The sequence below is a fragment of the Musa acuminata genome, chromosome BXJ3-2 (genome assembly GCF_036884655.1).
Source record: "Musa acuminata AAA Group cultivar baxijiao chromosome BXJ3-2, Cavendish_Baxijiao_AAA, whole genome shotgun sequence".
Lineage (NCBI taxonomy): Eukaryota > Viridiplantae > Streptophyta > Magnoliopsida > Zingiberales > Musaceae > Musa > Musa acuminata.
Window position 1 is genome coordinate 18682230 of NC_088350.1, and position 15727 is coordinate 18697956.

Here is a 15727-nt window from a genome sequence, read left to right on the forward strand (position 1 = left end):
CGGGGCTTGTCTCGTGATTGTCGCATTGCGTCGAGCTATTCTACCACAATCTACTACACCATGTCGCCTCCTGGTGACATCTCCATTGCATTCCGATCATTGTGGGATGAACTTGGATTATGGTCACTCCATGTGTGGCCTCTGCCACCTTCGATTGTGTTCACTCCTTTGGCAATCAACCTTCGTCCACCCACTCTCGAGTCACACTCAGACGAAGCACAGGTCTGAGACAGTCTGTCGCCCAGTAGCTCTCGAAGTCCACCGAGTTCGCTGAAATTGGTGCACCATTGTCTAGATCCTTGGCCTCTATCCCCCCCAACACAATCTTCGCTGTGAACCGCTTCATTCATAGCAACTCGAATGGTAGCACTATGGCATATTTTTCAAAAGTACTTGCCTATGTGTCCTCTTGCCTCATACCAAGACCTTCTGACCCTAACTTTACCTCCGCAAGTTGAGTCACCTTAGTTCCTTCATCAAATGCTTTACCGAGATAAGGTGCATGTGCCTCGAAGCTACCTTCGTCTTTAGCACCATACAGGATGGGTCCACTCCATCCGAATGAGGGACCCATGGAACGACATGATCCCGCTCTTGCGTCTACAAGAGTTCATATCTTTGACCTCTGTCTAAATAAAGCTTTGTGCCTCCGCTTCACGTTCCGTCTTCTATGTCGGCTCCCTTCATGCGACTTAGGCACTTCACCAAGTTCCACCCAAGTTGCTCTGCCCCTCAATTTGCATTGAGTTGATGGTGGCTCTCGCGCCCACCATTCCACGGGTCAACCCTCCATTGAGTCCAATCTCCATATCGGATCCAAGTGTGCCTTCATTTGGTGTTGCCTTGAGTTGCTCCCCCAGTTGATCTCGCAATGCGTCCACCAATGCATTACCTCATGCGAGATCATGCTATGACTCCTCGCTGCTCGCTCGGTCCATTGAGCTTTGTGGAGTTATTGTCTTAAGGTACTTCTCAACATATGTGATACGTGGCATATGATTCTCCCTCTAGAGAATCGGGACTTATCCCTCTAGGATATCTGTCCCGTTGGAGCAACTTCTCTCTTTGCCTCCTTTCCTATGAAAGTTTCAAACCACCATCCCCTTAGACTACTCCGTCTTGCCGAACAAACTGTATATTTTTCTGCTCTCGCAAACACGCTTAATAGATTACGACTCTTCGCCAATACAACTCCTGCTGCACCTTTCAAGGCCTAGCAACATGTTAAACTTGCTACACACTTCAACCTCTTACGGACGTATCCTTCTCATGCCGAAGAGAAAGTTTTAATGCTTCATAGCGTCAAGTTTCGATCGCCTTGGGATGGCAACGAGCATTCTATCGTCCACATATAAGCCCTTGCATGAGTATTGAATTCTTCGAGGTAGCAATTCCCCCTCACCTCTGTGAGCTTTACACAACTCTTTAGGTCGCTGAGCAACCCATCCCACTTTACATGGTCTCATCCTTTACCAAGCGCCTCGCTTACCTTGAGCACCATCAAGTCTAGTTGTCAACATCGAGCTGTAGCTCAAACTCAGTCATCCAAACCTTTGTGCGCTAAGCGTTCTTCCCAACTTGCTTGTCCTCGTGGTGCCCCTCACACTAAGGGTTGGCCATTCCTTTGAATGCCAATCTTGGATGCCCCCTCTCCTTTGAGCAACTCCTTTCCCTACACCTCAACGCTCGTTTCCCCCAAACGATCGTGTGTGCTGGCTGCCCTCAGCATGCTAAGTGTTTTTATATGTACTTGTCCCGCTCCAATACCAAATGTCACAAACTTAGCTAGTTTTTCCTAAGTCGAGCAACACCCTTGTGTGTTCATCCGCAAATGTCAGCCTCCCTGAAACCTCCTATGGTCCCTTAAGACCTATAAAAGAGAAAACGAGTTAGAGAAAGTGTTTCACTCGGGATCCACAAGCAACCATTTTAGCAAACACTTTATGGCCAATGCAAATTACAAATATAGACTTCACAAGCTCTAGACGGTCGCACAACAAAGGGTCCAAGATGGTCCACTACAGACCAAAATCTCCACAAGTACCCACATGACATAATCTTTGTTTACAAGCCTAAAATTGCCACCAAAGCCAACCAAAATAGGGCTGCCAAGCGTACGACCAGCCCTCTACATGTTGTGCAAAGTATAAATAAAACCAAAATGAATAGATATACATGAGCATTACATCAAACATCCCGTTTACAACTTTGTCTGTGGCAGTTGAGTGCTTCGGGCGAGTGCCCGGTTCATATAAGGCAACTGGGCACCTAGGCGGTTCAGTTTAATTTAGTTGGTTTGATTGAACCAATTAACGCAGTTCCTTACCTCAAAAGTTGCCCTTCACGCACGACCCCAACTCCCCAAGCCAATCCTAGTGTGTGTTTTCTCTCGCTACCTCCGTCGCAAACGTAACAAATCGAGTCTTCCTCTATCGCTAACCGAGTCTTTCTCCTGTTGCTTCCGTTGTTTTCCATTGCCGGTGTTCGGCTTTGTCCGTTGTTGTCCGCTACTTCTGTTGTTGGCGCTGTTGTCGTTCGTAGTGCTGCTGCGACTATCTTAAACTAATCATCTACTGTTGCTGCTTCTCACCGTTGCTTCTCTTCCAACTTTTCACTATTAGTTTCACTCGGTGACATTTTTTATCCCTTTTATGTAAATAATCATATTTATTAATTATATTATATATATTTTATATTTTACTATTTTAGTGCACCTCACTTTGCTCGGGCGAGCGCCTAGCGCCTCGAGCATTTTAGGATCTTGGCGTCTAGCGCTTTTTAAATCACTGACATCGACTCTTGTTAAACACTATTGATGCAGCCTATGCTATTATGGAGGGTTGATTATTCCGAGAAACAATTGGTTCATTCTCCGACGTTGTAGTTGTATCGTGTCGTTACACGGATCCTAGTGAGCAAAAGTTACACATATATTGATTATCAACTATATTTATTATTAATTATTTGTTATGCTAATAAATTCTTATTTATATCTTTTTTAGTCGAGTGGTGGTTACAAATTAGAGAGGACGCACCAAATTTAAGGAAGGTTATCGTTCGTGTACTTTCACAGACAACATCTGGTGGTTGCGAACGTAATTGGTCAACGTTCGCATTGATTCACCCAAAGGTCCACAACAGACTATCGTATAGACGATTGAAGAAACTGGTATATGTCCACTATAACATGCGGCTAAGGTTGCGGTTTGTCGAGCTGGACAAGGAGCCAGAGGAACCAGAGTTTGATCTCATCGACCTCCAATTCTACAACGAAGATTCAGAGTCGATGTTAGAATGGGTCAAAGCGACAAAGAACCAAGAGGATCCTCTACTTAATAAGGCGAGAGATTCTCAACGTCCTTCGCGTTTTATCACCAAGCAATAAAAGAAGAGGAAGCACATCCTCAGTAGGAGGAAAATCCATCTCGGTCAGAACATAATGGAAGGGGCCAAACAAGATCGAGTCAAACTGCTCTAGAAACTAGAGATACCCATCCGTCACAATCGTCCGCCTATAGTACAAAGGCAAAGGGGAAAGCAATAGCATCAGCTACACCGTTAGAAAGAATCGAGTCAGGTGACGAGATACCTTCGTAATCGTATTCAACAACCCGCTCGGTCCAAAGACATAGCAACGATATGAACAGCAATGCCTCAACCGATGATGGCAATGGCACCAGGGAGTCTATGGTCCCATCTACACAATTTGAGGGTGGTGCATGGACCGACGAGTAGTAATTTACACATACCACCCAAGATTCAAATCATGGAGCTCAACGAGGTACTAATCAAATTTATGCACAGAAAGGGAAGGGGAAGCCAATGGATGATTTTTAACAGATGCGACAGAGCCTACATGATGTAGACATAAAGCAAAGCTCATCGTATTCACAACCGTCATATTATGGAGAATCTTATGGCCAATAGCAGTACAGTGATAGTCATACTTCTCCGAGCAATAGTATGATACGGAACAGCAAATCAATAGTGAAGGTAGAAGTTTTGGCATTCACTACACTCTATATCAATACATGTCACATTCATCATTGCCTTAGGAGCCACCTCGGACACATGTGATTCACGAGGATCAACCTACGACCATCACCACATTGATGCACCAATGACATACGGTGTCTCAATGCACTATCATAGGATCAACTTCAAGATTAGGTCCGACAAACATGTCATATTGATATACAGATACATAGGATCGAGGACCCTGATCCATCACCCATGGTGTCTCGTTATTCGTCTTGGTGATAGAATCAGGTATATCCATATATTAATTACTTAATTCATTTGAATCTTAAAGTTTAAGTTATATAAAAAATAATCTAACAATTTAAATTTTTTTTATAAATAATTCAATATTAACGGAAGAACAATACAAAACAAACCGAAATTACAAACCTTACACAAGGCTACTCCTCAAAGCCCGAAAAAGATATGTGGCATTATTCTTACCTAATTTACATTTTTTTTTTTAAACTATACTAAATGTATATTTATTTCTAACTTAAAAGTTATATCCTAACTTTTTTTTTCTTTTTTCAGGTATTTTCAGAGAGTTTTCACAAAATTTTAAACATACCACCCGGTACATGCTGGCATACCGTCAGTACACCTCGGTACATACCATACCAAGCAAGGCTCAATGTGCCGGTACGAACCGAAATTGCGAACCTTTGATATACATGACCTTTCAGTTTTGTTAAGTACATGATAATATAGCTTATCAAGTTTTATAAATATTTATAAACCGCTTAATTTTCCCCAACAACTAGAAACCATTCAAATTTGTCATGACTCATGAGGCTTAAAAGAAGGTTATAAAATGCCACAAGGTTGGTGCTTTGAGAATTTAAGATATCAAGGAGGACATACCATGTTCTAAAGTAGCATACTTCTAAGTTAATACTTCAAAGGCATATTACCAACAAATCTTTCTATTAATCATTTTACCTGCCGAAATAACACCCATGCGTAACATGTGTCATGAATTGTCTCTGTAATACCTAAAGTTCGCCAAGTTGACGTTAGGAATTCAAGAATTTCCTCCACCTCCTGGAATTAGAAACCAAAATAGAAGTGAATAAAAGACATAAAAGCTATAGTGACAGAGTTTCAAATACTCAATATTCAGTGTTAAAGAGTTAACCAAAACCTGTGTCAGCTTTCCCTCATCCAAGATATCGAAAACACTAGAAAGCATTTTTTCATACAATCTAACATTAAGGGGATAGCCATCAGCCCAGTGGCATACTTCTCCAGTCAAATCACCCCGAGCTGGTCTCTCAGCAAGTGACATCGCAATTTCCCTTACAGATCTTAGACATTCTGTACGCTGAAGTTCAGCAGCAGATGGTGGAAGTGACTGGGAAATTTAACAACGATAATCATGAACTTATATATCACCAATGACATTTTATGTAATATTATAAAATACAATTAATATAAATGGATACAGCATGTGAAACACAGAATGCACTAAACTGTCGATAATAGTTCAGAAAAGTACACACCTCAGACTCTTCAATCTTTTTCAATAGATTCCTGAACTCATTGGCCTTGCGCCCTGATTCCCCAAATCCTACCACTGGATGATTTATAAGACCTTCTTCAAGCATATTCAGCTAAGGAAAGGACAAATAAAAAATGAGTACACGAGCAAAATGACTTATGTAGTTCAGTAAAAATGGTCAATTACCTGCCTCTTTTGCCACCGGAGAAATGCTTTTTTGTCAGAAAATTCTGTTTTTGAAACACAACACAACAGTTCCAGTGGAATCAAGAGATGATCCATTCGCTTTCCGACTCTGCCAACAAGAGCATTAAGTAAACCTTGCCTTGTTCTGATATCCATCGACTCTGAGATCTGCAAAAATTAAAAATACTTATGTCAAACAAAAATGACATAAAAAAATCAAGGGAAGAAAAAACAGATTTTCATAACAATGAATAACAGAAGGAGATGGAATCTGCATGCCAAGTGATGACCATATGAAAATAGTTTCATCTAAGTATTTATTAAATCAAAAATAACTTTCAGTGGAACTATTCAAATTCACCTTCTATTTTATAACTTAAACAAAGATAGGTAATATGGAAATCATTTTCATAATAAAAAATTCAAGGCAATTGATGTAATAGTTCTCAGCGATCAGATGATTATGAGCATAATTTTCCTATAAAACACTCATTTTCCAGTTGTAACTATCTGGGCCAGTTACTTGGAATTCCTTCAGACATTCTCAAGGATTAAACAAATGTTATGTACTTATATAGCATGACAATTAAGCATCAAAAGAGTTCCATTTAGAAGTTATATATTGGAAGTCCATGAGGTTACTTAGCTGCACATATTTCAGAACTCTGAACACAAGACCAATAAAGGACAAAAGGTTGACTTTTCACAGGAACAGCAGTCTATTACTCAATATTGGAAAAAAGGATATTTGTTGTAACAGGTAGATAGATATAAAAATATGAAATTTAGATCATATTTATAACATAGTCTTTACAAATAATTAAAAGATGAGATATAAAAAGGTAAAAAGCATGCCTCCAGCTGTGCTCGCAATATCTCTAAGAGACCTACTAATCCAGCAGCACGCGAAGATTGGGATACAATGCTTTCATTCTTACTATGACGAAGCTTCCTCATCAATTTGGACTTCTTCTCTTTCTTTTTTTCTTTCGATGGTACTATGAGACCCCTAAACAAAGCCAGGTTACCACAAAAAAGTTTAAAATGTATAACTGATAATTTGCAAAGGTAAAGCAAAGTTTAAAATGTAAAGAAATGTTAGTTTTTTTACTAAAGGGCAAAAGAAGTTTTCAGACAATAGACATTGAATCAGCATATACCCTGATGCACCAGCAGAAGCTACGAGGATCTCATAGGCAGTTTCTCGAAGATCATCATCAGTAATACCTGAAATCACGTCAAAGATAAGTAAAAGTGCCACTATTCTGAGTTAGTTACTTTTTCAATAGTAGTTCTAGCACTAGGAACACATCCAACATTCTTTGACGTATACATTTATATACTTTATGTTATATAAAGTATATACTTCCAAAGCTAAACTTATTCCATAGTTCATGGTCTCCACTATGTGGTAACAATATATAGGATCTCAAACTGATTTCATAAGAGTAAAGTAGTACAGCAAGATATATTAAAGGTTAAGATCGCTTCCTTCTCTCTTGGTCATTCTAATGTGTACAGAAGAGACAGTGAACTAATAGTGGCCATGCTCATGCTATTAAATTTACAGAGGAAAAAGATTATGTGCTTTTAAATTGCAGTTAGTACATTCCAATTTCACATTCTGGCAATTGCTACAGGGTTATGACCAAATCTGCTGCCTCAAGGTGACGATTCTTCAGAATATGACATCATTAGCAAATCATTAAACACAAAAAAATTATGTTATTACTTCATATTGCAGAATCACAAGTTACCTACTTTTGATTTAGACATACAAAATGTAGTGTCACCCTTATTACTTCATATTGCAGAATCACAAGTTACCTACTTTTGATTTAGACATACAAAATGTAGTGTCACCCTATCATTTTAGTTGAACAGAAACTGTTATGCTAGTTATTTAAGAAATCAGTCAGCAATATGATCCTTTAAATCTTTCAAGTTTTCTTACACTCTCTGCTTGATGAAAAATTTGCAAACTAGGTTCTTAGGAAAAAAGTCCCAAAACATGGTCGCACAATGATTCAAAAACTTCCACAAGCATAGTGTGCACAAGGACAAAGTAATTAGCAAATGGGGATAGAAAAAATGAGAATATTTACTTTCAAATGTTAATTTGTCTAGCATTTTATTTTATTTAGAACTCCTAAAGGAAACTTTTTGCACAAAGATCCTTGTGGGTCAGGCACTTGGGTACCAGCCTGAGACATGCCAAAGTACATACCACAGATAGGACCATTGTCTACTGGTATGCTCTTGGCACTATCCTGCCTATATTAAGAAAAGTTTTTGGCACAGTACCATGCCCCAATGCCAGCACAGGGTGGCACATTCTGACTTGAGATGATGCCAAGACTTAGGATGGGCAAACATGAAAATGAGGACATGTAATGGAGCACTCTCATGGGGTTAAAGATTTGAGCAGCTTAGGTTCAGGGTCAAAATGGCAATATCAAATGGTGGTGAATTATACCAAGCAGAAGCAAAACTAGCACTGTGATGATTGTACAAGAAACATCACCAGAAGAAATGAGATCAGGAGAAGTAACCTCACAAATTGCAAATTAACAAGAAATTGTTGGAAATAAATAGACCTCAATAAAAGCATAATAGTTTATTTGTGTTCTTGTCATTGGTTTAGAAATACACAAGCTGACCAAGATTGTGATGCTAACTGAAATGCCCGGATTATAGATGCATTTTGCAATCCTACTCACACAAATTTGTTAGCCTATCAACTAAGAAAGCAGAATTGACAGACAGAAAGCAAGGCACACTTGCCAATCTATTAACTAGAAACCAAATAATATGATGTCTTTTCCACTTCAAAGAAATCCTGAAACAACATCAATGAAAAAATACACAGTCCAAAATGACAACTTGCTCAACAAATACCTGACAACTGGTGTACTGTCGATCAATAGGTATTAAAATGGGCATCAGATTTAAGAAAAAGCAGGTCATCAATGAATGTTTATGAAATATTTTTCCACATTTCTCCCTGTAATGCTACAAAGTGGTTGCAATAACTAGATAGCTTACAGCTAAATAGTGCAGTTAATATCTTGTCAATCAATTTACTTTTACTAATAGAAATATAAAATTCATTATTTATCATGAACAACATTTTGTTAATAATCTAAATTTTCAACTCATTTTGGGTTGCCTAAGCAAGATCCACCCACTGAACAGATGACTAACCACAAATCAAAGCATGCAAGTAACCCAAACTCCTTGCACAAAATATGTCAACTTATACAAGTCAAATATTAAGCAGAAAAGAATGGACATTTTTAATCAAATTACCTGTAGCAAATAAAGGCAACCGCGGAGAAATATCAGCAACATCACTTGGCTGCGGTCTAGAATTCCTGAGACTATCAACTTCTTCCTCTTCTTCGTCATCCTCAAAGTCATCAATATCATCTACAGTTAATTCTTGATCATGTGGAGGCTCAAATGACTCTGGTTGTGACACATTTGACACAATACATGATGATGTAGCAACTGGAATAGAAGGTGGTGCCCGACTTGGTGGTGACCCAGAAGATTCAGGATTTGTGACCAAAAAGAATTCTTTCTCGGGCCCAATATTACTCTGATCAAAAAAAGACATTAGATCATACTGAATAGAACAATGCAAACATGCAAGTAGTTGAAAGAAACAAAAACAAGAAAGAATGATGATAACCAAAAAAAATATCTTTAGATGTGATGGTTCTAACTCGACAAATGAGATATGTGCTTCACACTCATGACTCATGCACACACACACATCCGCAGAGAGACAAAAGTGAAAAAGAAAACCCTCCAATGAGGGGAAAGCACTATCCATAAAGAAAAAGAACCACTCTTACACTCTCTCTACCTTTACATATCCCTCCATGAATAGATGTAGGTATTTGCATGCCTATAAAGTTCAAACACTTCAAAATGCTTGACATCTCTAGGCTGTATGTGTGTCAATGCTTGACATCTCCATGTCATCTCAAATATTAAAAAGATGCATAGAGATTAACTATTGCGGTCCAATGCACGATGTTCTACCAGTGAGGAGTCGAGGGAAGGTCAATGTGAGTAGTCTTATTCCTGCAATTACAGAGGTGGTTTTTGTGACTTAAATCCTCGTCATCTAGGTCACGAAAGATCAACCTTACTATGACATCAAGCTCATCCTCATGTGGATTAGACAGTTGCCATTATATTTTTCATGTGTTTGAAGTATTTTTGAAAATTCTACTATTGTATAAATTTTGCATCATGATCATATCCTCTATAAAAGAATATGACGAAAATACATGTATTTGATATTTCGTACATGTTTCATTGCCTACTTTTACAGGATTTGTCATTGGCATGTCCTTAGTGTTTTGTGTCAATATTCATGCTTCATAGTCACATACTCTAAATTGACTACCATCTCAATTGGTATTCCATGATTTTCTCCTACACTACTACAACTCCACTATTTTCTCAAATATTTTTTTTATTTATGGCTTTTTGATAAGATAGACAACCCCTTTTTATAGTCACATACTCCCAATTGACTAGCATCCCAATTTTTTTTTCATGATCTTCTCCTACACAACTCTACTATTTCTCTAATTTCTTTTTCTTTCTTTGGATTTTAAGAAGACAAAACTTTTTTACTTCCACCTCACCACATCTTTAGAGTGAACCTTTTTCCTTATCCCATTATATGTAACATAAGATAGAAATATGACTTTGAACCTATCAACCTTTAAAACCATACTTATGTCCGGTGATTTCAATAGGCGCTCGGGCGCTCGCCTAGTCGCTCGAGCAAGGCAAGGCAAGGCCCAAGCGCCTCGCTTCATGTCCAGGAGGTGCGCTTCAAAGAGGCGCCGCTTGGGCGCTCACCCGAAGCGCCCGGTGCTTGGGCTCGGGCGAGCACCCGAGTTAAACCAAGTGACCCCAATGCTTTAGTTGGTTCAATCGAACCAACTAAAGCACCGATATCAGCCTCCCAGCATCCCTCTCGCGAGTTTCCCAACCCTAACCCTACTCACGATTCTGTCGTCAGCATTTCCTCTCTGTTGTCGCTACCTCTCTCCGCTGTCGTTGCCTCTCTCCATTGTCGCTGCCACTGCCACTGCCACTATCGTTGCTCGCCGCTGTTGTCGCTACTCGCCGCTCCCGCTACCGTTGCTCGCTACTACCGCTGCCGCTACTCTCAGTCAGCAGCATCGGTCTTACTCTTACACTATGCTCTCGTTACCGCTGCCGCTGCCACTATCATTGCTCGCCGCCGCTATCGCTGCTTGACACTGTCACCACTACCGCTATTGTCTTACTCTTACTCACTCTTCTCGCATCGGCTCGATAGTATATTGTTAACAGTATATTAACAGTATACTGTTAACTGTATACTAGTAACAGTATGTTTTATTTATTAGATTAATAATATATTATTTTGATTTTAATACTGCTATTTTCTATTTATTTGAAATTATTGTTATTGTTTTGAATTTTGAGATATTTTGTTTGTGTGATATTATGATTTTGCAAGATTTTCTTAATTTAATATCATATTTTTATTTAAATAATTATATTTATTAATTATATTATATATTTTTATATTTTGGCGCTTCGCTTCAATCGGGCGAGCGCCTAACGCCTCGGGCGTTTTTTGACCTTAGTGCCTAATGCTTTTTAAATCATTGCTTTTGTCGCATCACCTTCTCAAAGCTTACATAGTTCATTTGACATGATTTTAATGAATACAACTTTTGTCAGTAGAAATATGACTTTTGTTCATGTCAGTAGAGAAGTACCTATCAACTTTTAAAACCATACTTTTGCACATTACCTTCTCAAAGTTTTCTTAGGTCATATTCCCAATTGACTACCATCCCAATTTATTTTCCTTTATTTTCTCCTACACAACTCCACTATTTCTCTAATTTATTTGTTTTTTCTTTGGATTTTGAGAAGACAAACTTTTTACTTTCACCTCACCACATCTTTAAAGTGAACCTTTTTCCTTATCCCATTATATGAAATATAAGATAGAAATATGACTTTTGTTGATGCCCATAGAAAGGTACCTATCAACTTTTAAAACCATATTTTTGTCGCATTACCTTCTCAAAGTTTTCATAGTTCATTTGACATGATTTTAACGAATATGACCTTTTTTCAGTAGAAATATGACTTTTGTTCATGTTAGTAGAGCTATCAACTTTTAAAACCATACTTTTGCACATTACCTTCTCAAAGTTTTCATAGTTCATTTGACATGATTTTATTGAATAGTTTGTCAACTCCTTAATAAAGCATAAATTATCAGGGAAAAGTTTCTGCACATCTCCATGTTGGTGAAGTATAACGAATTGATTAGCATGGCATGGCACAAGCCTAATGTCTACTGAAACAAGCCAAGCAATGAAAAGGCATGTGAAAACATGTCAGTGCAGGACCATGAATCTAATTGCTTGCTACTAATCACTTTACCTTATTTGTCCATAAGTATAATGAATTGATTAGCATGGCATGGCACAAGCCCAATGTCTACTAAAACAAGCCAAGTAATGAAAAGGAATGTCACACACACACATACACACATGGCACAGGCCCAATGTCTGCTAAAACAAGCCAAGTAATGAAAAGGAATGCACACACACGATGTTCCCTGGGTCACTTTTTTTCATTTACTATCATTAAGCCCGTTATTGGTGGGTACACACACTTTTTGTCATTTACTAGCAATAAACCCATTATTGGCGGGTACACACATGCACACACGTACATGATGTCCCCTGGGTCACTTTTTGTCATTTACTAGCAATAAACCCATTATTGGTGGGTACACACACACGCGTACATGATGGCCCCTGGGTCACCTTTTGTCATTTACTAGCAATAAACCCATTATTGGCGGGTACAAACTAGATGTGTAATTTAATTTAATAAGCACCAGCTAGATGCATAAATTCATTAATCAACTATAGCACCGGTTTTCAATTTTAACAAGAGGTAGCATTTTCATCTTCCAAGCATACAACTACTTGTTATAGTAGCTCTGATCTCACAATAGTCATTGTTTTGACGCCATTTTGAGTTATTCATGTTGCAGCTTGAATTGTTTCCTATTAGTTTTGAGCAACTTTTCACATCAAAACTATTCTCATAACTGCATGGCCCAACTATTAATAGTTCAATCATTTGACAATAGTCTCATCACATAGCTACACAAATGAGTTGGCAATGATGCCAATTAACCCATTCTACATGCTTTCTAAGCATGGGCAACAATACGAGAATTTCACAAGTTCCAACATATAAACAACAGCACATCCTAGCTGCTTCAATTCTGAACAAAATGCTAAAAAAATCGCCTCTCAACTATGGTTGAACAGAAATTCCAAATATTAGAACTTTCATTCATCAAATCCTGCCATCTCAAAATTCCACCCTACTTTTCATCTCTCCATTGTCCGAAGATGTATTAATTCTCCAAGCCAACACCCTGAACAATGAACATCTTACATATATGTCTTTTACATGTGCTATTCACTAACTCATCCAGCACCTCATTAAAAAAAAAACGTTAATCTGCCTTAACATCTTAGAAGTTTAGGTGTATTTTAATATCTCTATCTGCAAAGATCTTACCATTTTTCATGTAACTTTGTGCACATTGTCACAGGTAGCCAATTAGGTGACTGTTTACCAAAAAAGTTCAGCAGATCAAAACAAAACGATTGTAGTAGTCTCCCATCTAGCATCTAGTGTGGTTGATATGCACTCCATATTACTATTATTTTTATCAGTATAGTGTTTTAATCCTAAGAAGCGTTAAAAGGATAATGTGATATTAACCATGTACCATAATGGGTTAACCACTTTAATAACTTATCACTTACCTTTTTTCATGAATACAAATATCACTCTGTAGTTTCACAATTTTCCTGTAGCATATATTTACTCATTAATTATTTGAAGTCACAAAAATATTTTTTTGTTTGTAATTGGTTCATGTAACTCTGGGTATGTTAATATGACTTAAATATGTGTCTGCATATGCACCACTAGTTCCATCTAACCATGACTTACAACCCAACATTTTATAGATTTTAAATGGGTACAAATATTATTCAATAAGTACTTAATTTGATCATAGTATATGTCACTTATATATAATATAAGTATAATCACATCTTCTTTGTCTAAATATTTTAACATGAACCGAATTGTGCATCTGAATATGCAACCAAATTTACATAGGCTATTCGACGCCTCAGTCATGTGAAACACATGTCCAGGGAATTAACAAAAAATTTAAGCTTCATCAAGAGTTGGAAAATTTATCAGAAAGATGAAAGACAACAATGATGCAGCATATTATGTACAAAGGTGACAAAGCTTACTGTTGCAGGATAGTCAAGACTGTCATGATAAAGCCTAATGGCTTCAGAGAGATCAAGTGTTTCGCCTGCAGCATCAAAAGCTCTTTCACAATACCACTATAAATTAGCATCAATGGACAATATTGATAGTACGGTTTTGGTACCTTTCTTGGTGCAGTTAAGAACATAATCAACACTGACTTGATCTATATCTACGTCATCCAAGGAAATTGCACCTGGTGGAAGTACAACTTTCTTGATCAAGCTACCTGAAAGAATATAATTAAGAAGTATGTGGCGATCACGTCGATAGCGCTGCAGAAACTCCAGAACATTCTCCCTGGGGCAATTTCAAAATTTAATCTCATGCTGGACATTAGCAATTCAATCAAATGATCAAGAATGCATACTCTTCCATGGATGCGAGATGATTCTAGGGTCAAATTCTTTTTAGCATGATTGCATGACTCCAGAAACTTCTTCTGTTTAGCTGCACCAACTGCATAAATTGTGCGTAGGTTAAACTGAACAGAAAAGGCAGTAAAATTCAGGCAGTAAGCGCCTTAAATTTCAGAACTCAGAGACCAGTTTTGTCAAAACAATGTTTGTAGAATACAGAATGACAGATCTCATCAGAAAAGAAGCATGCTCTTAAGTAATGGAACTTCCAGTGACAACAAGATCTTTTATACTCCCTTCACCTCCCCCATAATCAATGGGATGTAATGATTACTTGATATTAAGCTTAAGAAAAGATCGACTGGACCCACTGGAGTATCACCAGAAAATGCTTAGGTATCAAGATAAGAAAAAGGAAACAACGGTTGCTCCCAATCCAACATTTCATGTGCCCAGATCTTTATAAATGCATCAGAAACACTACGTCGAACGAAGATATCCGTGGTAAAGACGCAGTGTAAAAGCAACAATGAACGGAAAAACCCTAGATAGAGCCCATTTCAGATCATGAGATCTCACGAACAGCCCAGTAAAATCCAGAATTATGCCAAGAAAAGCCACAACGGTAGTGTATTTTCATCATAAAGCCTCAGCCACGATCGAATTTCTCTAAAAACCAGCGTCGCATTTCCCCTAACATCCAAGATCCACAACACACAATACCTTGCGAAGAAAAGTAAGCGAAGCATAAAAGAGGTCCGTGATGCCAAGAGACGCTTGCATATTTCATGAGGCACTCCAAAGATCACGCATTACCTGTAGAATCTCACGGTAAAGATGGTTCCTCTCGATCTCGCTTGAGAAGGAAACGAGAAGGCGAAGCCAGAGAGGGACGAAAACAGGGGAAAGGAGAGGAGGGGTCGGGAAGGCATAGATTTGGGGAGGGTGAACATAGTCGGCGCCGGACCGTGGCAATTCATTTCCCCGATTATATCGTGACTCTAAGACCTTACCGTTCTATGATTGTGAGAACGAGCGGGACCCACTTAAGAAGACTATGCTCGATTCAATTCCATGGCAGGTACGAAAAGAGTAACAACAGGACAGGTGGAAACGATCAAGTCACGTGAGGAGGAGCTGTCAACGTGTCCGGATCGACTGCAAGTCCAAACAGGCAACACGCATTCCTACCTATCATAGAAGTTGACGATGGGATTTGGTGATTCGGAGTTGGGTTGGAAGTGTCCCG

At 38.5% G+C, this 15727-nt stretch overlaps 1 protein-coding gene across 4 annotated transcripts in view; it reads right to left on the bottom strand.

Annotated features, from left to right (window-relative positions):
• LOC135631286 (protein unc-13 homolog) overlaps window positions 1-15452 on the bottom strand; it is a 66430-nt gene extending 50978 nt beyond the window's left edge. For 3 of the 4 annotated variants that reach the window (XM_065138831.1, XM_065138829.1, XM_065138832.1), the window contains exons 1-11: window positions 15295-15452; window positions 14490-14578; window positions 14244-14419; window positions 14101-14165; window positions 9017-9308; window positions 6868-6934; window positions 6563-6716; window positions 5708-5875; window positions 5523-5633; window positions 5165-5374; window positions 4963-5064 (exon numbers count right to left, since the gene is read on the bottom strand). In XM_065138831.1, coding sequence (XP_064994903.1) covers window positions 4963-5064; window positions 5165-5374; window positions 5523-5633; window positions 5708-5875; window positions 6563-6716; window positions 6868-6934; window positions 9017-9308; window positions 14101-14165; window positions 14244-14419; window positions 14490-14497 — 1353 coding nt within the window. In that variant the 5' untranslated portion in view covers window positions 14498-14578; window positions 15295-15452. Of the gene's footprint in view, window positions 1-4962; window positions 5065-5164; window positions 5375-5522; window positions 5634-5707; window positions 5876-6562; window positions 6717-6867; window positions 6935-9016; window positions 9309-14100; window positions 14166-14243; window positions 14420-14489; window positions 14579-15201 lie in introns of all 4 variants that reach the window. The other variant, XM_065138830.1, reaches the window with a different exon arrangement.
• Window positions 15453-15727: the final 275 nt, after the last annotated feature.